Here is a 23,603-nt window from a genome sequence, read left to right as displayed (position 1 = left end):
TGGCCGTGGCACGAAATCCAGTATTTCATGCACGTACCAAGCACATTGAGATTCATTATCACTATGTCATAGAGAGGCTACATGCAGGGGAGATCAGTTTATCTTTCTGTCCTACACAGGATAATGTTGCAAATCTATTCACAAAGGCTTTACCTCGAGAAAAGTTTGAAGCTTTCCGCAAAGCTTTGGGCTTACTGTCATACAGCGAGTGATATGCTACCTTGTACAGGTTCACACTTCCACTACAGGGGGGATTTGTAGGCATATGCTCACTTATGGTAGTGCTATGTGTGAACAGGGCTTAACCAAGGGCACTTTTTTCCATGTGGTTTTTTCCCTTGGATATCAAGTGTGAAAGGACACACTACCTATAATATTTTGTACTTCTATATTATATGGATGTGGCACATATGTAAGAGTTGACTTGCATTTTGTGGATACCACACTTTTGGCTCTCTCTCTCTCTCTCTCTTATTTCTGTGTGTGAGCTTGTCTATCCTGCACCTAACCCTAATGTGCAGGTTTGTGTGTGTGAGTGTGTGAGTCCAACACCAACAGAAACACAACTACAGGGGTCTGCGACTCTGCACATCTGGCTACACCCTTGTTTTTGGAAGAAATTGTGGACGGGCTGCGCTTCCTTGGCTAGCTTCTGTACTTCAGAAGATTCACGCGACTGGTTTCAAGGGGGAGAATTCACAGGTTGGCTGCTGTGCTGTACTACAAAACAGAGTCACAGGCCTCTTTTCATGCTTATACTACCCCTTCAGCATATAGAGATGCATCTTGCCTTAGCACTCCATCCACATCCCCACCCCCCTTTATATTGTTTGTATATGGGCTTTATCGATCCATGATGATTCATAGTTGTATCTAGACACATGCACAGTTTTTCTTTTCTTTCTTTTCCTTTTCTTTCTTTTTCTTTTCTTCCGATGACCGGAAGAACACAGTTATATTATTTTTTGTCTCATAGGCCGACTTTGGCCTCTCGTAGACGTTAATATATCTTTCTTTCTTCTTCTTCTTCTTTCTCTCTTTAGCTCTTGGAGAACTGGTCGGTTGCTGAACTGCAGAACGTACAGGCGCCTACAGATTCTTTCTTTTCTCTCTCCTTTTCTTTTGGCAAGAAGCTGGTTACCAGTTTGGGAGTGTGAATTGTGAGAAGGGAACACAAGGCTGGACAGCAGGTTCTCTCAATGTTTTTCTCTCCCCCGGCTGCAAGACAAGAGGACAGGACAATACTCTTCCTCGTGTCTTTTCTCTCTTGTGGAAAGCGACATAAAGACTGTAAGTTTCTGTTTCTTTGTGAGCAAGTGGGACTGCAGGTGATGTCTTATGGAGTTTTCTCTTTTCACTGGCTCAAGACTGTTCTAGAGTGGTTCTCTCTAGCCCTTTGTGAGAGGAAGGGTTTGGCAGTTCAGAGGATGGAAACAGGACAAGATTGTGGGCTGTTTTGGATGAGTTTGTGGACTGTTTTCATGGCTGAGTTTATGGCTATGTGCATGGTTCAGTCAGATGCATATTCTAGGCCTCATGGATGTACAGACTTAGCAGATTAGAGGAGATAACAGTGTGGTGTTCTTGAGACACAAAGCTGTGAAACCTCTATGCTAAGAGGTCCCGAGGATTGGCAGATTGTACTTGCAGACATACGAGCAATGAATGGCCATGTTGTAATCATCTGAATCTTTTCCATTGAACTTGAATAAAGAAATACCGAAAGGGGCGCCAAGCTTTGGGGCCAACAGGTGTCATTTTCTTTTCTTGTTTTGGAGCATTCTAGCTCCTGTTTATTTGTTTATTGTTTGGACTACAATCGGATTGGGTGATTGCTAGTCTACCGCACTTTGGGTTCTAACAGAGGCCGGTTTCAAGGTTCCGTTGCCGGGACAATCAAATTTCTTAAGGGGGTGAGCTCGTGGTTGTCTCGAGGAAAGCCATTGCTGAAAATTTCAGCAAGATGTCAGACACAGAAGATGACTATTTTTATGATGATGAGAAAGAGAAGGAGACCACTCTTGAGAGGACTGAGTCGGAGGATGTACTTGCAGGAGAACAGGCTGCAGAAGATGCACATTATGAGGATGTAACGCATCCAAAAGACATGCCAAGTCAAGAGGAAGATGATGCCCAGTTTAAAGCTTGTTTGGCAGGGGCAGTGGATGTGTTTATGCAGCTCACACAAAGTGAGAAAATTGCTGAATTTATGAGAACCCCTTTTGAGCCTAAGAAGAAGAAGAAGAAAGAGCTTTCTAGGGACCCACCTCAAGGCAATAGTGGTGCCTTCCCACAGGATCCTGCTTTTGGACCGTTTCGTAACATGCAGAACACTTATGGTGCAAACCCACAGAGTTCCTTTTTTGGACAGCCACTTATTCTGCAACAGTGTATGCATCCAGGCTATTTTGGCGGTGGTTCCGTGTTCCAATCTATGACTGGGGGTTTACCCTCAGGGAGGCATGGGAATGCAAGGGAATATTGGAGCTAATTTTCAGCTTGGTATGCAAGGTAATATGTATGGTGGTATGCAGTCTGGAATGCAAGGGAATATGTATGGGGGCATGCAGCCCGGAATGCAAGGAAACATGTATGGGGGCATGCAGCCCGGTATGTATAGTGGTATGTTTGGAAACATGGGGGGATTAGCAGGAATGCATGGTATGCCAGGTGTGGGAACTGGCAATGTTGACCCTATGATGGGCATGAATGCAGGGGGTAGCAATCTTGTGAGGCCACTTCCTTACGATAATCTAACGTCTATGGGTAAGGCGAAGGATTATAAGGAAGGGGGAGCTGTAGCGAAATTTGACACATTCAGTGGGGCCAAAGAGAAGCTCAAGGCACTTACCTTTTCATAGCAGTTTGATGCTGCTTTTTCTGGTGGAAATTACACGGAATCTTCTAAAGTGAGAAAAGCCACGACTTTTCTCAAGGGCAATGCATTGCAGTGGTAGTCCACTCTTCTTTTGCAGGGCATAGCACCATCTACTTGGGTACAGTTTAAACAGGTTTCCTCTTCCGTGTGGCTCACATCTACATTTGAGGTGGATGTAATGACAGCATGGCACAAGTTGGATGCATCGAAATGTGAGAATCTTAAGGATTATAATAAGAAGTTTTAGGAAGCTTTACTCCTAGTTACTTCTTATCGTCCAGTGCCATTGTCTAAGCAGGTTGAGAAGTATTGTTGTGGGTTGCCCAAGGAAGTGTGTGATTATTGCATAAAGACTCGAGTAACAAATATGTCGCAGATGATAGAGAATGCCATGACGTCAAATGCGTTACTCATTGGAGTCTCAACTGGTTTTAGGGGCAGCAAAAAGCACAAGCAAGAAAACTGAAAAGTCAGGGCATGCTTCTCGTGATGCAACAGTGCCTGCAGAGAAGCGGTATAAGAAGTTACCAATGTCCAAGAGAACTCCTGAGGAGAGAGAGGCTTTGATGGATGCTAAGAAGTGCTTTTTCTGTACTGAGGAGGGACATGTCTTTCAATTGTCCCAAGCAAAAGTCCCGAAAGGACTCTGACACTAAAGGGGAGCCCAAGTCTAAGAAAGCCAAGCCTTTTGCAGGGTTAGTTCTTGATCTTGTTGGGGAACAGCTAGGTGGTGAGGAGACTGAGTTGTGCAGGGCATGGGGCAAAGTTAGAGATCAGAATGCCTTGATTTTCTTTGACACAGGTGCTAGAGCCAACTTTATCTCACCAGATTTAGCTGGCAGATTGGGAATCCGCGTAAAGGAGATGGGGCCTTTGTATGAGGCTAATATGGCTTGTCCTGGGTATGTAGAACCCGTTACCCCTATTATTGGAAAGCTGAGGCTTCATGTGCAGGGTTATGTGGACAGTGAGGAGTTCTATATCATGCCACTTGATGGGTGTGATGTTTTGTTGGGTATGCCATGATGTCATAGAGTACATGCGGTGGTGGATACGTATAACAGGAAGATTACTTTGACTCATAGAGGGAAAGAGCATATTTTGGATGTAAAGCTTAAAGAGGAATCTGTTCCTATTGTATCGGCTTCGGCCATTTCATCAGTAATGAAAAAGCATCTTTTCGTGTACTTGGTGAGTACCAGGATTGTTTTTCGGAGTTAGTGCCAGGAGAACTTCCTCCGAAAAGGCCAGAAGATCATGCTATTAATCTTATTCCGGGGAGTATCCCACCAAATAGACCGCTGTACCGTGTTAGTGCAGCCCAACGAGGAAATTATGAGCTAGGTACAAGAGTTGTTGAAAAAGGGGTTGATTCAGCCTAGCTCATCACTCTTTTGCTCACCTTCTTTTGCTCACCTGTGCTCTTAGTGCAAAAGAAAGATGGTTCTTGGCGCATGTGTATTGACTACAGGGCGCTAAATAAGAACACCATCAAGAATCGATTCCCTATTCCGAGGATCGATGACATATTGGACCGCCTACAGGGCTCCACAGCCTTTGGTCCGATAGACTTGAAAAGCGGGTATCATTAGATACACATTAGGCCCGAGGATGTGCATAAGACAACATTTTGGACCACTTTGGGCTATATGAGTTCTTTGTCATGCCCTTTGGCTTGACAAATGCTTCTGCCACCTTTAATAGGATGATGGATAGGATTTTCTGGCCTCATAGAGAGTTTGTGGGCACATTCTCTGATGATATGATTTTGCATTCACGTTTAGAGGAGGAGCATAGGAAGCATTTGGCCATTGTGTTTGAAGAACTCCGGAAGCATAGGTTGGTCATTAATGGCAAGAAGAGTGAGTTCTTCTTGGAAGAGATACACTTCTTGGGGCATATCATGTCTTGAGATGGAGTCCGTATGAATCCTTCGAAAGTGGAAGCAATTCTTAATTGGCGAGATTTGAGGACCGTGCATGATGTACGCAGCTTTTTGGGATTGTGTTCCTATTACAGGCATTACATACGGTATTTTGCTAAGATTGCTTCGCCCCTTCATGCTTTAACAAAGAAGGAAACTCCGTTTCGATGGGCTAATCGGGAAATTGCAGCCTTTAAAAAGCTTAAAGAAAAGCTTACTTCGGATCCCGTATTTGTATTACCGGATCTCGGAAAGACTTTTGTTGTCTAGTGCGATGCATGTGGGAACAACATTGGGACAGTTCTCATGCAGGAAGGACATGTGATAGCCTATGAGAGTCATATATTATAGAATGCCGAGAAACATTTATAGGTTTATGAGAAAGACTTGTTGGCTGTAATTCATATGGAAGGCAAAAAGAACGTTGTGGCAGATGCTTTGTCACGCAAGCCACAGGTCTCAGCAGTTTCACTTGCTTATCATCATGAGCTTGATGAGATGAAGAGTAGTATGCCCAGGATGAGGATTTTGGAAGGATCTATGATCAGATGTCTGAGGGTTAGCGGCATGATCATTATACTCTCAGGGATGGCTTTTTGTTGATGCATGGTAGACTGTGTTACCAAGCAGTCACGACTCAAGGTTATGATTGAAAGTCATACTCCGCCGTATGCAGGTCATAGAGGTATTGACGCCACGGTAAAGGCAGTTGAGGCTTTCTTTTATTGGCCGACCTTGAGAAGAGATGTTGATGCTTTTGTTAGAGGCAATGCATCGTGGTGAAGTTGTTCATGGCGAACATCTTCAAGTATCATGGCATGCCTTCGTCTATCATTAGTGACCGTGATCCACGGATGACGAGTTTATTTTGGAGAGGGTTGTTTGACAACGTGGGTACAACTCTCAAGTTTTCATCATCGTTTCATCCATAGACAGATGGGCAGTCGGAAGAGGCTAATTCCACAATGTTAGATCTTCTCAAGTGTTATGTGTCAGAGCACAAGCAACAATGGGAACAGTATCTTCCTTTGGTGGAGTTTGCTTATAACAACACCATCCATACCTCGACGGGCAAGGCACCTTTTGAGATTGTGGAAGGAGGGAAGAAGGTACCACCCATTTTGCACACAAAGGATAAGATCTTTGAGGTTGACCAGTATGTGGAGAACATGGATGAAGCTTATAGGAGAGTTAAGTTGGCACTCCAAAAAACTCAGCAAAAGCAAAAGAAGGCAGCAGACCGTCACAGACGTGCATTAGAGTTTGCATTAGGTGATTGGGTTCTTTTGCGATTTGAGAAAGCTAGGCTCAAAAAGATGAAGAGTAAAGAGTGCTTATTCCCTAAGTTGAGCATGCGCTATTATGGATCTTTTCAGGTAATGGAAAAGATTGGTGAGATGGCCTATCGTTTGAAGCTACCAGATCACTGGAGGATTCACAATGCATTTCATGTGAGTCTACTTAGACCTTTCCGTGGGGATGTGCCTGAGGATGTATCAGATGAGGCTCAGCCGGAAGTTGAGGAACTTGATGAGGTTCTTATTCCAGAGAGCAGATAGTGGCGCATAAGGAAAGAAAGGTACGAGGTAAAGTTTCCCGTCGCTATCTTGTGAAGTTTAAGAACTATTCACCGATGGATGCGAAGTGGATGGACAAGGGTGACTTAGCAGATTCACCTCAGGCATTGCAGCTTTATCTCGATGCCTTTGAGTTGGAGCCGACTCTTGCTACGGCTCATTCAGGTTCAGCAGAGCATGGGTCTGGAGCATTGCCTGATGCTCAAGAGGGGGGTAGCACCTCCGCTTCCTTGATACAGACAGACTCAGATGACATCTAGAAGTCGCTTGGTGCAGGTTTTGTCTCACTCGAAGGTACTGAAGTTGACAGTACATCTGCTTATGGGACTTATATGATATATGTGTACTAGTCACATTGGATGTTGTGGTTGTGTATGGTTCACAGTGGTATACAACTTGGACTATTACTACACGATTGGTTTGCAGTGAATGTTGTTACATATGCATGGCTTAGAGAGATTGGGACGCTGATCTTGCCATATTGTACATTTCACTTTGGATGTCTTGTTGTATCACTAGATTGCAATCGAGGAGGCTTGCCATTTTTCAAGAGGGGGCTATGTCATGACCCTGTGAAATTGGTACAGCATAAGTGTGAGCATGGTGGTTGGTGAGCAAGATAAAAATTTTAAGATTCATACTTGGGTGGCCGGACAAAAAGGTAACATGTGTGGACAACCCCCAAGTGTGAAGGGGGACCAAGGGATTAAAGTTTTTAAGGTTCATAACCTTGGGTGGCCCCTAGGTAAGTTTTAAAATCCTTAAGTGGCCCCTAGAAAGGTTTTAATAGCTTTATGGGCCTTAGGATATTTATGGGAGGGGGCTACTCCACTTTTGGAGTACACGCCTCCCTCTCTCTCTCTCTCTCTCTCTTGCTTTTGGGAAAAGGAGGGGCCAGGGCAGTTGGGCAAGAGCTACATGCATGGAGTTTTCTTCTCTCTTGGTGGACTGCAGAATTACGCTGAGGCTCTTTAATCCTTGAGGAGGCTGGTGGGCAGCACTGATTACAGGCCTGGAAACACAGCTACAGGAGTCTGCGACTCTGCACATCTGGCTACACCCTTGTTTTTGGAAGAAATTGTGGACGGGCTGCGCTTCCTTGGCTGGCTGCTGTACTTCAGAAGATTCAGGCAACTGGTTTCATGGGGGAGAATTCACACGCTGGCTGCTGTGCTGTACTACATAACAGAGTCACAGGCCTCTTTTCTTCTCTCTCTCTCTCTCTTTAGCTCTTGGAGAACTGGTCGGTTGCTGAACTGCAGAACGTACAGGTGCCTGCAGATTCTTTCTTTTCTCTCTCCTTTTCTTTCGGCAAGAAGCTGGTTACCAGTTGGGGAGTGTGAATTGTGAGAAGGGAACACAAGGCTGGACAGCAGGTTCTCTCACTGTTTTTCTCTCTCCCAGCTGCAAGACAAGAGGACAAGACAGTACGGGGCTCTTCCTCGTGTCTTTTCTCTCTTGTGGAAAGCGACATAAAGACTGTAAGTTTCTGTTTCTTTGTGAGCAAGTGGGACTGCAGGTGATGTCTCATGGAGTTTCTCTTTTCACTGGCTTCAAGACTGTTCTAGAGTGGTTCTCTCTAGCCCATTGTGAGAGGAAGGGTTTGGCAGTTTAAAGGATGGAAACAGGACAAGATTGTGGGCTGTTTTGGATGAGTTTTTGGACTGTTTTCATGGCTGAGTTTATGGCTATGTGCATGGTTCAGTCAGATTTATATTCTAGGCCTCATGGATGTACAGACTTAGCAGATTAGAGGAGATAATAGTGTGGTGTTCTTGAGACATAAAGCTGTGAAACCTCTATGCTAAGAGGTCCTGAGGATTGGCAGATTGGACTTGTAGACATACGAGCCATGAATGGCCATGTTGTAATCATCTGAATCTTTTCCATTGAAATTGAATAAAGAAATACCGAAAGGGGAACCAAGCTTTGGGGCCAACAGGTGTCGTTCTCTTTCTTGTTTTGGAGCACTCTAGCTCCTGTTTATTTGTTTATTGTCTAGACTACAATTGGATTGGGTGACTGCTAGTCTACCGCACTTTGGTGTCTACCAGATACCGGTTTCACTGCCTATCAGCATGCAAGCTTATGAAAAATCGCTTGGATGAGAAACCTTTATCTTGGAGATGCTTACATCTTGATCTGATTTGCCATTTCTGTATCTTTCTTTGTTGATTCTCAAAGACACACGCTTTGGCTTCACATAACACATTTTGTTGATCTTGTGTAAGAGTTTGAAGTTTGCTGAGTGGCTTGAGCGATTGGATTTGTCTCTTAGCCATTTCAACTCTTTGCATGGAGTGTGCAACATAATGCCTACCATATTCAGCAATGACTATCTGCATTCGTTGAACAAAATGAAACCAAGCAGTGTCAACATCATCACACACACACACACACACACACACACACACACACACACACACATGTATGTGTGTGTGTGTGTACATACATACATACATGCATATATGTATGTATGTACATACATATATGTATGTATAGTGTATATTTATGTATGTACATGTATGTGTATCTATAAATACATATATGTGTGCGTCCAAAGAAAGTTGCAGATCAACCGCTAAACTTGACCAATGTAAGCTTGAGAGAAGACTAAGCAAGAGGTGATGTACTACATGGTGGTGAAAAGAACTTGGTTCCCCACCACGACCCGGCCTGCTAGGGAAAGCTTGGATGAACTCCGGTATAGCAGCTTCTTCCGAATGCTCAGAAGAAGAGGAGCTAGCTGCTGCTCTGGGGAAATATCGATGCTAACCTAGCATCCAAGTAATGAACTGGAGTGCCACTCGTAATCCATTGAAAAGCCTCAATTGGCCTCCAAGTCGGGGCGGGCGTTGGGCCAACCCAAAATCCATGACTTGTGCCAGTTGATATGCACTTCAGATGCCCACATAAAATCTCTATTGCCTTGGTGAACCTCTCGAGATTCCCCTCATCTCCCGATAGGTATGCTGCTCTGCCAGTTGTTGTGTCATCGGCAAACTCTGAATGGAGCAGCTTCTCTTGCGAGCGGATTGGAACATGCAGCCCCTGGAGCCCTGTCTCTTGAGTGGGGAGAAAACTGCTCATGGCCTCAGTTACAAATAAAAATTGATAAGGCGCCAGCAGACGGCCTTGCCGTACTGAGTAAGAAAGTGAAAATTTGTTGTCGTTGGCTCCTTGAATGAGAACTTGGTTGTGAGAAGCCGAAGAGAGCCCAGAAACACCTCGAATCCACGCCTTGGGAGATCCCATTTGGCACATCATTTCCTCCAGAAAGTCCCCATCGACCTTGTCATAGGCTTTCTCAAAATCTAGAAGGGGAACTATAAGATGATGTTGCTTCAACCGAGCTGAAGCGGCTGCCTCCCAAAAAGTGAATATGTTGTCCAAGATGCTACGATCCTAGACGAAACCCGTTTGTGTGCCATGAATCAAATTGGGGACGAAAGGCTGCAAGCACCCGTGCTGCTTGTCGACATAAATGCATACCCCGCATGGACCAAAAGGTGTGACTCTAGCCCTGAAGGATCTTCCCGCAAGGGGCGGGTATGCCCCTTGTGGGAAGATGATGCTTGTGGAGGAGGAGATGTCAATGGGCCCATCATCTATGACACTGTGAAGCTCCTCGTTTTGGACCCCTCGCCTTTGTAAGCACTTCGGTCTGCCCAAACCCTGAATGCTCCATGAGACAATCCGCATAGCTAAGAGCGGTGGGAGGTGGAATTGTTGGAATTGCTATCCACTTGAAGAGTCTTGGGCATGGGTTTGGATGGATAGTAGTCACTATTTGTCTTAGGGTGAAGCTGCACCAGATGGGCACAAATCCTACCCTCCATGTGTAGCCACTTTGTGGAGTATGCATACTTTGTGAAGGTATTTGTAGGTCCAACAGGAATTGAGAATGAGGGTAGGAAGATGCAACTACCTACTGGAAGGACTAGCAACAATTGTCTTAGCAAGAACAAGAATGGATGACATCGCTAACACCAGTAAGAAAAAAGCGACAACCCCACTGAATAGACGAACATGCGAGCAGAGGTCACACATTGCGAGCAGTCCATCAGTCTATATACACATAGATACAAAAAAGCCCCCACACTTTTTTTTGTAAAAATCTATGTTCTATTGCTTCACTGCACAAAGAAAGAAGTACTCAAAAAAGGGGCAAACTTCTTAAAGAACAATCACAAAAGTTAAAAGCACTGAAAAAACAAAGCCAACTAGCCATGATCCAGGTGGATGGTGTCAAACAAAGATTGACGCAAGGATTGATGAAAGTAGGGATAGCGTGCAATCCTTACAGAATGGAAAACCCACTGATTTCTTGCATGCTTTGTCCACAAAGCCCAATATCTAGTCTAGGTTAGAAAGGGCTGTGCATGATCCTATGTAGAAGGCCACTTGCCAAAGAGTGAAAAAATCCTAGAGAAGGAACACCTTGGAAATCTGAGTTGAAGAAAATGTGAAATTTGGCAAAGGAAACTTGTGGTCTGTGGACAAGACCAAAGAAGATGCATCTAATAAAGTTGCACAATGCGGAAGCAAGACGTAAAAAATTGGCTATTTTTGGATTAAAACATGAAAAGCGTGTAGCACACGAAAAATGAGCAAAAGTCTGTTGCACGAAAAACACCATAACTTTCAACGCCAACTCCGATGAAGCCGGGCAGATACTCACAATTTATCGCACAAGCTACGCGTTGCCTGTTTTCCTATTTTTAAGTGTTGTTTATCTAAAATGATGTAACTTGTGATATATCAGATTGAAAAACCAATTGAATCTATAGAAAGCTTGCGACGCCATGCACACACCAAAAACTGGTATCAATTGCATTTCAAAAATACTATTTCAATTAGGATAAGATAGGGTGGTCCAAATCGATCATCAAAGGACGTGCATAAAATTCTTAACAATGATTAATGATTGGAATTCTACAAAACATGAATAGAGGGAGAGAGGCAAACAAAAAGTGACATCAGACAATGAACATCTTTATTATGTAGCAATAGGCTTAACAATGGCAATACCTGCTCTAGCAGATGGTGTAGAACATATGTGCTTGTGAATAGGTTAGATTGATTGGATAACAAGTGAGAAGGGAAGAGCCCTTTATATAGGGAGGCCTGTGGTTGGCCGTCTGCCCCCATGGAGGTGGCCGACAGCAACAAAAATACCCCACGACTGCAGAAATCCCCATGACTAGGTATAACATGAGAAAATACAAATGTGTCCAATAAAAGGTTTTGTCCTACACAACACACTGAGATGCACAATTTCAAACTCCCCTCCTCTAGTGTGCAAAAGTTTGAAGAAGTTAAGTTGATGAAGATGCAACCATGGACACTCTAATACTGTAGATACTAGATACACCTCGGAAAGAGCACTTGCCAACCTGACTCCTTGAAACAAAATGCCACCTTGAACAACAAAGAAATCTACTTGGCTCTTGGTATAGAATTATGAGTCTGCGGAAAACACCTCTCTCGTCATCTCCCAACACTAGACGGTGAACACATCACGTCTCAAAAGACCTCGAACAATGAACTTGGAACTCATCCCGTCCATAATCTCTGCCACACCAAGTAATAGACTTGGAACACATCCAGTCCATAGCTACCAAAAATGAACTCGTCTCACTAGATATTTTACCTGCTTGGAACTCTGACACAGCTAGGATTGAGCGCCTAGCGCTTTGATACCATTATAAAAGTGCACATTCAGAAGCAAAGCGTAGGAGAGAGGGAGAAATGAAATGATATATTAACGTCCTCAAAAGGCCAAAATGACCTATGAGACAAAAAACGTTACAACAATTGGTGGATCTGATACAATGTCTGTGTAAGAAAAGCTAAAACAACTAAACAACTAATTGAAACTGAAACAACAACTATGAGGAAAAGTAAGGTACTAGGAGCTCCTAATGGATAACATCTGGGAAGGAAAACTCCAGCAACAAAGGTAAACATTATATACATCACTATCCAAAGATGTCTCTCATCGGTCGATGGCGGATATCCTCAATGTCCTCCATGGTGAGTAATTTGACTGGACGTCTCCCATGCCGTGCTAGTATGGTCCTGATCCTCTGTTGTAGTCTCCGCCGGTGTCGAGATGGGCCTCTCATCTTGGGGCACGTGGAGAGAGACAGAGAGAAAGAGACATCAGACAATAAACATCTTTATTATGTAGCAATAGGCTTTACAATGGCAATACCAGCCAACAGATGGTGTAGAATATATGTGCCTGTGAATAGGTTAGATTGATTGGATAAAAAGTGAGAAGGGAAGAGCCATAGTTGTTAGGAAACGTGTTTCCTACAGGGAAGGAATGATTAATGATTGGATCATAGATCATGGACAGTGGACCATGGTCTATGAATCATGATCATTTGACATTGATGATGGATGATTGTATGGTTTTTGTTATTTCTGATTCAAAGACTATAGGCTTCAAATTGATGTTTCCATGTATTCTATGCATTTAGTGTTATTTTTACATATTTTATACAGTATATATTTGAAAATTTGTACATGCAAAAACCTGTAGGTAGGAAACTTGTTGGAAACTTTGGGTTGATTTTATGAAACCCGTTTGAAACGTGTTTGAAACTTTCAGGAAACCCGTTTTAAACAACCTCCTAACTACTATGGGAAGAGCCCTTGGTATAGGGAGGCCTGTGGCTGGCTGACTGCTCCCATGGAGGTGGCCGATAGCAACAAAAATATCCCACGACTGCATAAATCCCCACGACTAGGTATAACATGAGAAAATACAAATGTGTCCAATAAAAGGTCCGGTCCCACACAATACACTGAGATGCATAATTTCTAACAGCATCACTGTTTCCTTTATGCAACGACAAGAAGGGCATTTCGTTGCAGCTATGTGTCTTTTTTCAAGTTCTCCAATTGGAAGCACTCCCAACAAGCATTGCCATAAAAACAATCTAGATGTGAGTGGCAATTTACTATGCCAAATTTTCCTTTAGATTATGTATTCAGCAAAACGGGTTGTCTTATGGAGGAGCCAGATCTTATTAACTTAATCAACGGACCAAGGCGCAAGAATAATCAACCTATAGATCAAAGGAACTAAAACCTGAGGGAAAGAGAATCTAGGACAAGGTCCAGAATTTTTCCTATGGAAAATCCAATCCTCCGTTCTTTAACCATTTGAAACAAACGTAAGAGGAGTAAGAGGCTGCAATTGTTCTTGTAACATGTGCCATAAAGGTCTATAGGGCATCCCCAAGTGCCAGCGGCTTTGAGCTCAAGGAAAGGACAAAAGATTTCCTTCATCATCAACAACATCTTGGCAAACCCGAATGCCTTTTATAGAAAGAAAGTAAGCTTGCCAAGGGGAACAGAGAGCCAAAGTAGTAGGGAATGCACGGCTCCAAAGGATATTTTCTTGTCTCACTCTTTTCTTTCTTAATCTCCTTCATGGCTTGGCAACAAGAATTAGTTTTATCCATGATGATTTCTCACCTTCAAGACGCAAGTGAGTCTGTGAAGAAGGATTTTATAGAACAGTATGAGCGCTCACTTTTCCCTCACTTGGGAACTTCTGTAGCTCAGACCAAATGGCGGACCTATCAAGACATAACTAGGGTAACACCCTGGGGGCAGCAGCACTTTCGTAACAATGTCCGCTTGGCCATGGTTATTGAAGCCTTAGGTTTGGGTCCCCGATACTATATTGCAGAACAAGCTTCTAGTATGGAAGGAGACGAGAGACCTAAGGGCATTGAGCAATCTTACGCTCCACATAGCCAAATAGAAGTTCCCAGTGAGTTAGTTGTCATTTACCAAATGCATCTGTATTCACATTAAAGCAAAGAGCTGCAATCATAAGCATCTAGGGTTGTTGCTGCACGATAAAAGTTGGAAGTAGAGTGGCCTTGCATGCCAAAACATAATAATGGATATTCAGAATGTTAAGCCCTCAATGCATTTTCGGCGAGCGAGCATATGAACTCATACTTATGGAGATGCAAGGCCTTCTTATAATGCGAATTTTGCCAAAAGATCTCAATGCTTTTTGTCATAAAACAAGAGATTTGGTTTTTTGACCATGCCAGAAGAGGGGGAAAAAGCTGAATATATGCCATCTAAATGGATTGAACCATTCTCAATCTGACACGAAGTGGCCAAGTAGATAGTTTCCAATATTCCGATTTAATCATAAGTTTTTGCAGCACCCAATCTGTAGCATCACCAAGTGAAAGATTCCATCCCACAGGATATCCCAAATGTCTAACATGTTGTGTAGGTGATGTGAATTTTTTAAAATTGATAAAAAGACCTGCTGGCAAGCCAAACATATGCAAAGCGTTCATGAGACATTGCAGATCTGATTGCATATTCCGAGGAAAGAAGAAAGAGAGCTCATGCTTGAGCAACCAAATGTCAACCATCAAGATTCAAGGAGACAAGTCCATGTAATCTGTCAGTCTCAATGAGCTAATGACTTGACGAATAGATCTACCCAAAACCCATCGAGAGGATAAGCCTTTTTCCAAAATGCATCTGGCAATGCTATCTCAATACAGCCAGTAAATTATGTTTTGCATTTTTGGACCAAAGTCCAACTTTGCCATAACTTCTGCAATGTAATCCCATTGGACTGTATCAAAAGCCTTAGCAATATCAACTTGCAATAAGAGCACATCCTGCTTGGTATATTTTGCATACTCTATGCCAACATAGACATTAACAATGTTATCTGTTATTTGTCTATGGACATGTAATCGCATTGGACTATATCAAAAGCGTTAGCAGAATCAACTTGCAATAAGAGCACATCCTGCTTGGTATATTTTGCCTACTCTATGCGAACATAGACATTAACAATGTTATCTATTATTTGTCTATGGGCATCAAGGTAATAGGATGCCAATCTGAAAGTTTTTGACACACATAATTTTTTGGCACCAATTTGCCAAGCAAAAGGCATGACGCCCGAATTCCAAAACTCATTGATCATAAGCAAAAGTGATTCTTCAAGCATGCGCCAAATTTGCAAAAAGAACGCCACGATCAATCCACCCCATCTTGGAGTTTTCCATTTACCAAGCGCCTTTAGTGCCCTGTTTAATTCCATAGTTGAAAACATGGACTCCAAATCAACCGCTTTATCCATATCCACAATGTTAGAAACATGAGATGGAAGCTCCTGCCTAGCCCTACAAATATCAGGAGTCATCTGGGGAGGTGTTGCAAAAAACATGCTGAAAATGCATCACACATTCATGCTCTAGCTAGTGTATGTCTTGTGTCCAATTGCCATCCTCTTTCATCACTCTAGATATACATTGTTTTTGTCTCGATACATGCAAGCTTTTAAAGAAAGATTTGGATGAACAACCCTTATCCAAAAGGGGTTTTTGGCGTGATCTAACTTGCCATTTTTGCAATTTCCGATGGTCATTGAGAGCCAATGCATGCTTTGCGTAGACAATATGATCCTCCTCTTGCTGAGATAGCATGCAAGTATGACTTGCCTCCTCTAGAAACTGCAGCATATTTTTCACCTGATACATACGTTGTCTTTCATTTCCCAAATTCCTTTTGCCATATTCATTGATAACAGTTTGCATACGGGCAGCAAAATGATAGCATGCAATGTTTATGTTCTCATATATTTCAGCCTATAAGGCGTCAATAACATCAATAGTCATATCCTGAAACAATCCATGTGAGAGAGAGGAATTATTCACCAATAGAAGCCGTTTAGTGGGTAAGGAAATCTCATCAAGAGGCATATCAAAGTGCAAACCCAACTAAACTGGCGCATGATCAGAAAGGTTCAAAGAGTAATCAATCCACGTACGACATGGAAAAGTGTCAACATGATTTGTATGCAAGAGGTACCAACGATCCAATCTTGCACGATAATCCGAGTGCGCATTATGGTGAAAAGTAGAACCTCTCCTATCAGGAGAAGTGGTTATCCATAGATCTCTTAATCCAAGATCAACCACGACATTTCTCCAAGCCACTTTCTTAGAAGCAAGCATATGTGAATGACCCTGAGACTTGAGTGTTGTCTTGAGGAGAAAGGGGAGTTATTAAAATCCCCACAAATAAGCACATTGGACAACCAAGGATACCGACTCATAAAATACCACAAATGAGTTTGACGGGCTGAAACTGTAGGGGCATATACAGAGCCAAACTCATAGAGCTCCCTATTGAGCATGCACTGCAAAATAATCGGTCTGGCATCTGGATCATTATAAGCCACTGTAGGCTGTAAAATTTGCTTGACGAGCACACAAACACCAGAAAAAAACTCAAGCCAACATAGTACATACAGTAACCACCAAAGAAGCCTATCTTGCCAGCAAATTCATGCTGGTTATGTTCTTGAAAAAACATGATATTAGGATGCATCTTATGTACATATTCCCAAACAAGTCTCCATTTGTTAGAGGAACACAAACCTTGTACATTGTATGATACACATATTATAGGTGCATTCATCATCATGAACATGAGAAAAGAGATGGGTAAGTAACCATCATGTTGCATGCGCGGAAGCCTTGCTATACTAATCCACAGCACTAAGCTGGATTAAGAACAAGATGCTAAATAAACATGATTAAGACAGAGGAGAGACAAGAAGAGAGATAGTTGGTGTCATGGTTTTCTTTATTTATATGGTACAAAAAGGTGATTGAATGTGCGTACATCTGCTAGGTCCTTGGTCTACCCCAAAGGAGTTACCTTTGGCCCCTTCTACATGCATATGCTGATTTCTAGACTTCTACAAATGATGATTGCATCAAAACTGTTGGCGGCAAGGAATTAGCAAGTGGGTGTAATTTGAGGGTAGGGCGGTCATTTGCTAAGTGTCCAAATTTGTGACAGGGAAAACAAGAGTTTGCTAATGCGTCCCATTTAAGCTCAAAACATTGCTCACCCATAAGCACATCATCTACTTTCATACTAATCGATTCAGGGGTTGGTTTATCCGTGTCCCACAAAACAAAGAATTTATTACAATTACCCATGACATTGGGGGGGGAAGATAACAGTGCCTAGACTCTGGGCCAGATATGGAAGAGCATCACAGAAAATCACAGGGAAGCCAACAACTTCCACCCAAACCGGACATCGATGCCGCACAAGTACCTGATAGTCAGTAGTAGGGGTCCAAGGTAGCGCATGGACCATGTGCTAACCATAAAACAAAGGAGACTTTTGAAATAACTGTTGCTTGAAATCAGGCTTCTTGAGCACCACGTCATAAAAACCACAGGCTGCATAATAAACACCTTCCACATGTTAACCTGCAAGCATTGTGTTTAACCACTGTCCAACATCCTCTACAGGTGGCACCCAGCCTGGAAAGAAGAGAATTGTAGCTTGTTCAGAGAACTTTTTTACTTTGGGGAGAATTATATTCTTTGGGATAGTGCACTTTAGTGTAGGTTTGGGCTTCTCCCATTTCGCACCTTGAAAACCTTGATGCAGCACATCATAAAGAAACTGTGCTCATGTCTTGGCTTCTTGGAATTTGTGACATCAATAGGTTTTTCATGTCTTCTTTCATAGTGGATTACCTGTTCTTTCTGTCTCATGGTGTCAAGAGAAAAACTAGCTGAATCCATCTATGTATGCACTGTGACTCTTACACACACAGAAGCCTTGATGTGGAACAAAAAGCAACGGGTAGGCTTATGAGAACTAGGAGCAGCTAGTAGGTTGGAAGGGAGGAACTGCATTTGTCTTATGGTTTATTTACCCTTGGTATATTCATGGGACATTTGTTCATAAGATTTATTTACCTTGAGTAGATTCATGAACCAATTTATTTAAAGTTATAGAAAGGTTCATGCATAAAAGCATAGGCTTTTCTATTTTTAAGAGGAAGGACCAAAGTGGAGTGTAAAAACTATTTTTTGGCTCACAAGTAATGCAAAAGTTATCTACATGCACTTGCTTAAAAGCGCAAGCCATCAAGTAAGACTCGGGAGATTGAACCCGTTTTGGTGTTATGCATGTTCATAGGCATCAAACCCTATCTTGCATGTTCATAGGTTGTTCACACCAAGTTGGCTATAAACCTAATGACCGGATGCCCATATCCCCAGTGTCTCTTGGTATTTTGACTAGTCTAGGAAGCCACCTATGCCTTTTATAACATCAAGGCTATATATGATTATATACAGACACACATAAATATGTGTATGGTTATGCACTTGTTTGTGTGTGCAGGTGCAAGAATGACTAAAAGTTGCATTTTCTGCACTGCTATCCTTGGCTTTGAGTAGAAGGCACTGACAGCTTTTTCATGCATGTCCCAGGAATATGGCAAAAAGATGATGTTCCCTCTTTGTACTTTTTTGTGAATTGCAGCACCAGTGAGCTACCTGCAGTTGAAACGTATGTGGTAAGTTTTATTTTGGTGCTGATTCATGGTGAAATGACTGTTTGTTATGTAAAACCAGGGTGCAGTTATTACTGCTGCTGCATGCAATGCTGAGATCCATTTCATTCACATAGGAGAAATCACCTGATGATAAGTGTAGGCATGAGATAAGAAAGATTTCAAACTCTAAGATGCCGGACACCTTTTGGTTTGTTTAACCATGCTCATCTTCCTTGCTGTTATCCCTCTGTTACCTTCTCTTTGTCTACAAAATGTTGGGCCTCTTGTTGCAAGTGTGAGGCTCACGTATTGGTTCGTATGCTTCATTCTAGCCTCACTGCCATAGTTTATACTGGCAACAATTTGGTTTCACAAGGTTACCGACTGTGCTTGAGTAGCTGTATAACTCCTTTTGAACCCTCATTAGCTAGTGCCTCCACCCTATTACGATGTCTTCTATGTTCACAAGAAAGAAAGAAAGAAAGAAAGAAAGAAAGCTATATTAAACGTGTCCTAAAGACCCTATGAGATCAAAGTGATACAATGCTATCCATGTTATGTCTCACCATGGAAAAGAAAACAAAACAAGTACAAATAACATAGCTCTTTGAAAGTAGAGACTGATACAATGATCATCATGGGGAAGTACATGGGTATAAACACTAGTACAAGAGACTCTCATCATGGAGTACATGAGAATATGAAGCATGTGGGGCACATCATCCTCCGGTACAGGGTACACATCTCACGTATGTTGAGTATGGGGTTACTGAGTATGGCTGAGAGGTCCCCTTCTGTCATGGTATGTGGGAAGGTGGTGTGATGGTGGTGGAGCATGTCCTGGATTTGGAGCTCATGGGAGGATCGTGGTTGGTGTCCCCTGGGCTGGAGATGCCAGGTACGTCGAAGCGCGCAAGCCCGTTCCGAAGTGACTCCTCGGGGACAGGGCGGAGCTGAGGTATCCTGTGGTGGACTTGTGGGGTCCACTATGTCGATATCCTCTCCCCGAGCGGGGAAGATATTGGTGATGGTTGGCGAGGAAGGAGGGGTGGTGGCTGTGGCCAACACTCTCTTAAGAGTGTATCTCTGTGTCTATGAAGCTCCTCCTGTAGGAAGAGTTCCAGGAAGCACTTTTTCTGCGAATCATGTGAGAGAACATCATGACCTGGGGCCTCTTCACATGCTGCCAATCTTGCTTTGATAGATCTAGTCCTGAGACAGGTGCTCCATACATCAACGCTGGTGTGACGAGGGTGTCGAAGAGCCAACCCTTCGTCTTGGGACCTAAAAATGGGCATGGAAGCACTGTCGCTCAAATAGGGCCAAAGCTGCATATCCCCGTGTCACTCTAGTGTGTGTTGCTGTGGTCATGTAACGCGGGGCAACTAAAAGTAGCTCTGAGGTACACATATGATGGGACAATCTCCATTGGAGCTCCCCTATACTTGAAGCGCAATCTAGATGTGTAGGGGCAGGAGGGTTTGAAAACCATGACCGTGGTTTTACCAAGAGAAATCTGCAGGTTATTTTTAAGCTCTTGTATGAGTACAAGGCACATGGTAACAGTTCAAAGCTGCATGGATAAGTAATGTAGTTACATCTTGGTATATCAATATTTCTTCACTTGTGAATCCACTCACTCAACATGCAGAATGTGCCAAAATCTGTCGCCTCTAGCTCCCTGAATAAGAATCTGGTTTTGTGAAGCCGAGCAGAGTCCCGAACCACCTCGGACCCACTCCTCTGGAAAATCCATCCTACATATCATCCCCTCCAGAAAGCCCCAATCAACTCTATCAGAGGCTTTCTCGAAATCCAGAAGGAGAACAATCGAATCCTGATGGCATTCCTGGCTGAAGCGGTCGTCTCCTAGAAGGTGAAGATGTTGCCCAAGATGCTCCGATCCTGAAATAAAACCGGTCTGTGTACTGCGAACCAAGTCGGGGAGGAAGAATTGCAGTCTCAGGTTGATGGCTGTTGGGGTAAAGGCATTATGCCCACCCTTATAGTGTGTACAAGCCCATAAGTTATAGTACATAGTACACTTAGTACATTAAAAGTACTAAGTGCACTATGTGTACTAGTGCAATATACATGTGTGATAGGGGAGTCACACACTCAATGCTATTGAGTTGACTTATCCCCACAACTCTCTCTTTCTCTCTCTCTCCCTTGTTTCTCTGTGTATGTCTCCCACATGAATAACCCTAATTCTCTCTCCCATTCAACTGGTATCAAAGCCTGCAGGTCGACTAGGGGTTGACGGGCAGAGCTACGCATAGCAAACCACAAGGCAGCATTCGCAGGCAGGCTGGGCGAGCACGTGGCAAAAGGCAGCTGAGCAAGTTGCCCAGCCAACCAGGCGCAGCCAGGCGGACACGGAGTGCAGCGGCGTACCCATTCGCACGTAGCAAGCGTAAGGCTGTGTAAACGTGTAGCGCTGGGCGTTAGACGGCGTAAAACCACCGAGCGGAGGTGACGTCAACAAAACAGCGTGTAGCGCTGGCTACCGGTCGGAGGCGGCGTCAACAAGCGAACACGCCTACAAGCGAGCTCCTAAAGACGCCAGCTTCGGTGAGAGCAGGCTCCCCTGGCGCCGGGTAGTGGTCCGCGTGAGTAGGCGTCGTGGAGAAAGACAACATACGCATTCTCTGCAGGCCTGCGCTTCGACGGCTCTTACGTGTTCACGCGCTGCTGAGCGCCCCTCGATAACTGAGTCGTGGACGGAACCAACCAGGTCACGCGGCCCTTGTTCACTATCGGCAACAAGGACAGACGAGAAGAGCTCGTGAAAGAAGACTTGCAGGAAGCCAACTCTTTGAGAGGTGTCACGAGGCCTGATGGAGTGAATGTCAAGGTAGACGCCATAGCTCACAGCTCTCGTATGGTCCTGGCTGGGAGCGAAGCCTCCTGTGGACAGAATCGAATCCACAGCAACAAGCAGGAGCAACAGCATCAACATCAACAAGAAGTGCCCCCCCCCTCCCTTTCTGCAAAAACAGCATCAACAGAAATTCAGCCTGCAAATCTCAGAGAAATTCAAAAATTAAGAGGTATTTGCCTTCAATTTTGGGAATTTCTTATCAATTCAATCAATTGAGTAGGTACAGGTGCCGAATTGCTCAATTTTGAGCAAAATTGGCAAAATTGGGTGACATTGGTCACAATCAGGATCAATTTGCAGGAAATTGGATGTCAAAATTTGGGGCTTTTGATGTAATTGTGCAATTAAGCATTCATACATGCTGTATGATGTGAGAAATCGCACATTCGGGCAAAATTGCAGCAAATTGCAGTGCAAATCAAGGGGCTTTTGTGCCGATTAAGTTGATTTGCATGCAGGCACTCGCAGTTGATGCTTTGGGCAATGTGTTGATGCCTGTCAAGCACTCAATGTGCCTGTAAATCAAGGGGCTTTCATGTATTGGATGTATATGTGGCCAGGGGGAAGCATCGCGAAGACTCTGGATGCCTTCATGTGCGTTAATGTACCATGTATGATCAGAAATTGATCTTAAATCAAGGGGCTTTTCAAGCTCTTATGCTTGTTGAGCTTGGCAAAGCAGCAGGCAAGACGTTTATGCCTTGAATCCTCAGAAATCAGCTTGCAGTCAAGGGGCTTTTGCCCAATTTCTATTTGGGACTGTTGTATGCAGTGTTCGGGAGTGTAAAAGTCTGATTTTCACTCATTTGGACAGCCAGGAGAGCATTTATTGCTACTGTACCTGCTGGTACAGATTTGGTACAGCTTTGTACAAGTTTTGGCATGGCTGTACACTGATTTGAGTGAGGAAAAGGTTCAATTTCAGCTCCTGTACTTGCCGGTACAGGTTTGGTACATCATTGGTGAGCACTTAGTACTGCTGTACAGTACTTTGGAAGGGCAACAGAGCACATTTAAGGTGCTGTCCTAAATCTGCAGCAACCAGATTTTGGTGATTTCATCACATAAAGTGGGAGTAGAGTTGCATTTGTGCTTCCGCAGTGGGAGATAAAGCTTGGGAGAACAACTGTGAGCACTTTGTGTGCTTTTGGTGCAGTGTTTGCACATTTTGCAGGGAGTCAGGCATTGACAGGTTGTATATTGCTATGGCAACCACAGGTGAGAGCTCTTCATTGCTTCACATCAAGAAGCTTGAAGGGTCACATAACTATGATATTTGGCAAACCCAGTGCTATAATGTGTTGCTCCAGAAAAAGCAGCACAAGCCTATCAAAGAAAGGGGTGTAAAGCCCGCTTCTCTTACTGCTGAAGAGTGGGAAGATATGGATGAGCTGGCAAGATCTACTATCATGTTGTCTGTGTCAGACTCTTTACTTTTCAGCATTCGTGAAGAGAAGACAGCTTGGGGAATGTGGCAGAGATTGCAGGACTTGTATGCCCAACAAAGTGCCTCAAGCAAAGTGTATTGGTTGAAGAAACTCATAGGTCTTCAGATGAAGGAAGGGGCGTCTATGGCAGCCCATCTAAATGAGTTTAATGGTATTGTCAGCCAGGTTATAAATCAAAAGTTGGCAATGGACGATGAGTTCAAAGCCACTTTTCTCTTATGCACTTTGCCAGAGAGTTGGGACACATTCAGGACAGCCACTAGCAATTCAAATGCTATGCTGTCATATGCAGATGTTGAGGGTGCTCTTCTTCAAGAAGAGATGAACAGGAAAAACAACTCTGTTGGAAAGTCCAATGCAATGAATGCACGTGGGAGATCCCAGCAAAGGAGTCAAAGCCAAGAACGGGGAAGGAGCAAGTCTCGCTCCAAAAAGGACTTGGAATGCCATTATTGTGGCAAGAAGGGACACATCAAAAAGCAATGCTACAAATGGAAAAATGATCAAAAGGAA

At 43.5% G+C, this 23,603-nt stretch overlaps 1 protein-coding gene across 3 annotated transcripts in view; it reads left to right on the top strand.

The window, feature by feature from the left end:
- Positions 1–23,603, top strand: part of LPA3 (Low PSII Accumulation 3) — a 147,666-nt gene that overhangs the window by 28,146 nt on the left and 95,917 nt on the right. For all 3 annotated transcript variants that reach the window (XM_086812805.1, XM_086812803.1, XM_086812804.1), the window contains exon 7: positions 18,694–18,779. In XM_086812805.1, coding sequence (XP_086668931.1) covers positions 18,694–18,779 — 86 coding nt within the window. The remainder of the gene's footprint in view (positions 1–18,693; positions 18,780–23,603) is intronic.

This window comes from Cibotium barometz, chromosome 18 (genome assembly GCF_041138505.1).
Source record: "Cibotium barometz isolate CiBa-2024 chromosome 18, ASM4113850v1, whole genome shotgun sequence".
NCBI lineage: Eukaryota > Viridiplantae > Streptophyta > Polypodiopsida > Cyatheales > Cibotiaceae > Cibotium > Cibotium barometz.
Note: the sequence above shows the minus strand (reverse complement) of the source record. Positions and strands in the feature narration are given on the sequence as shown.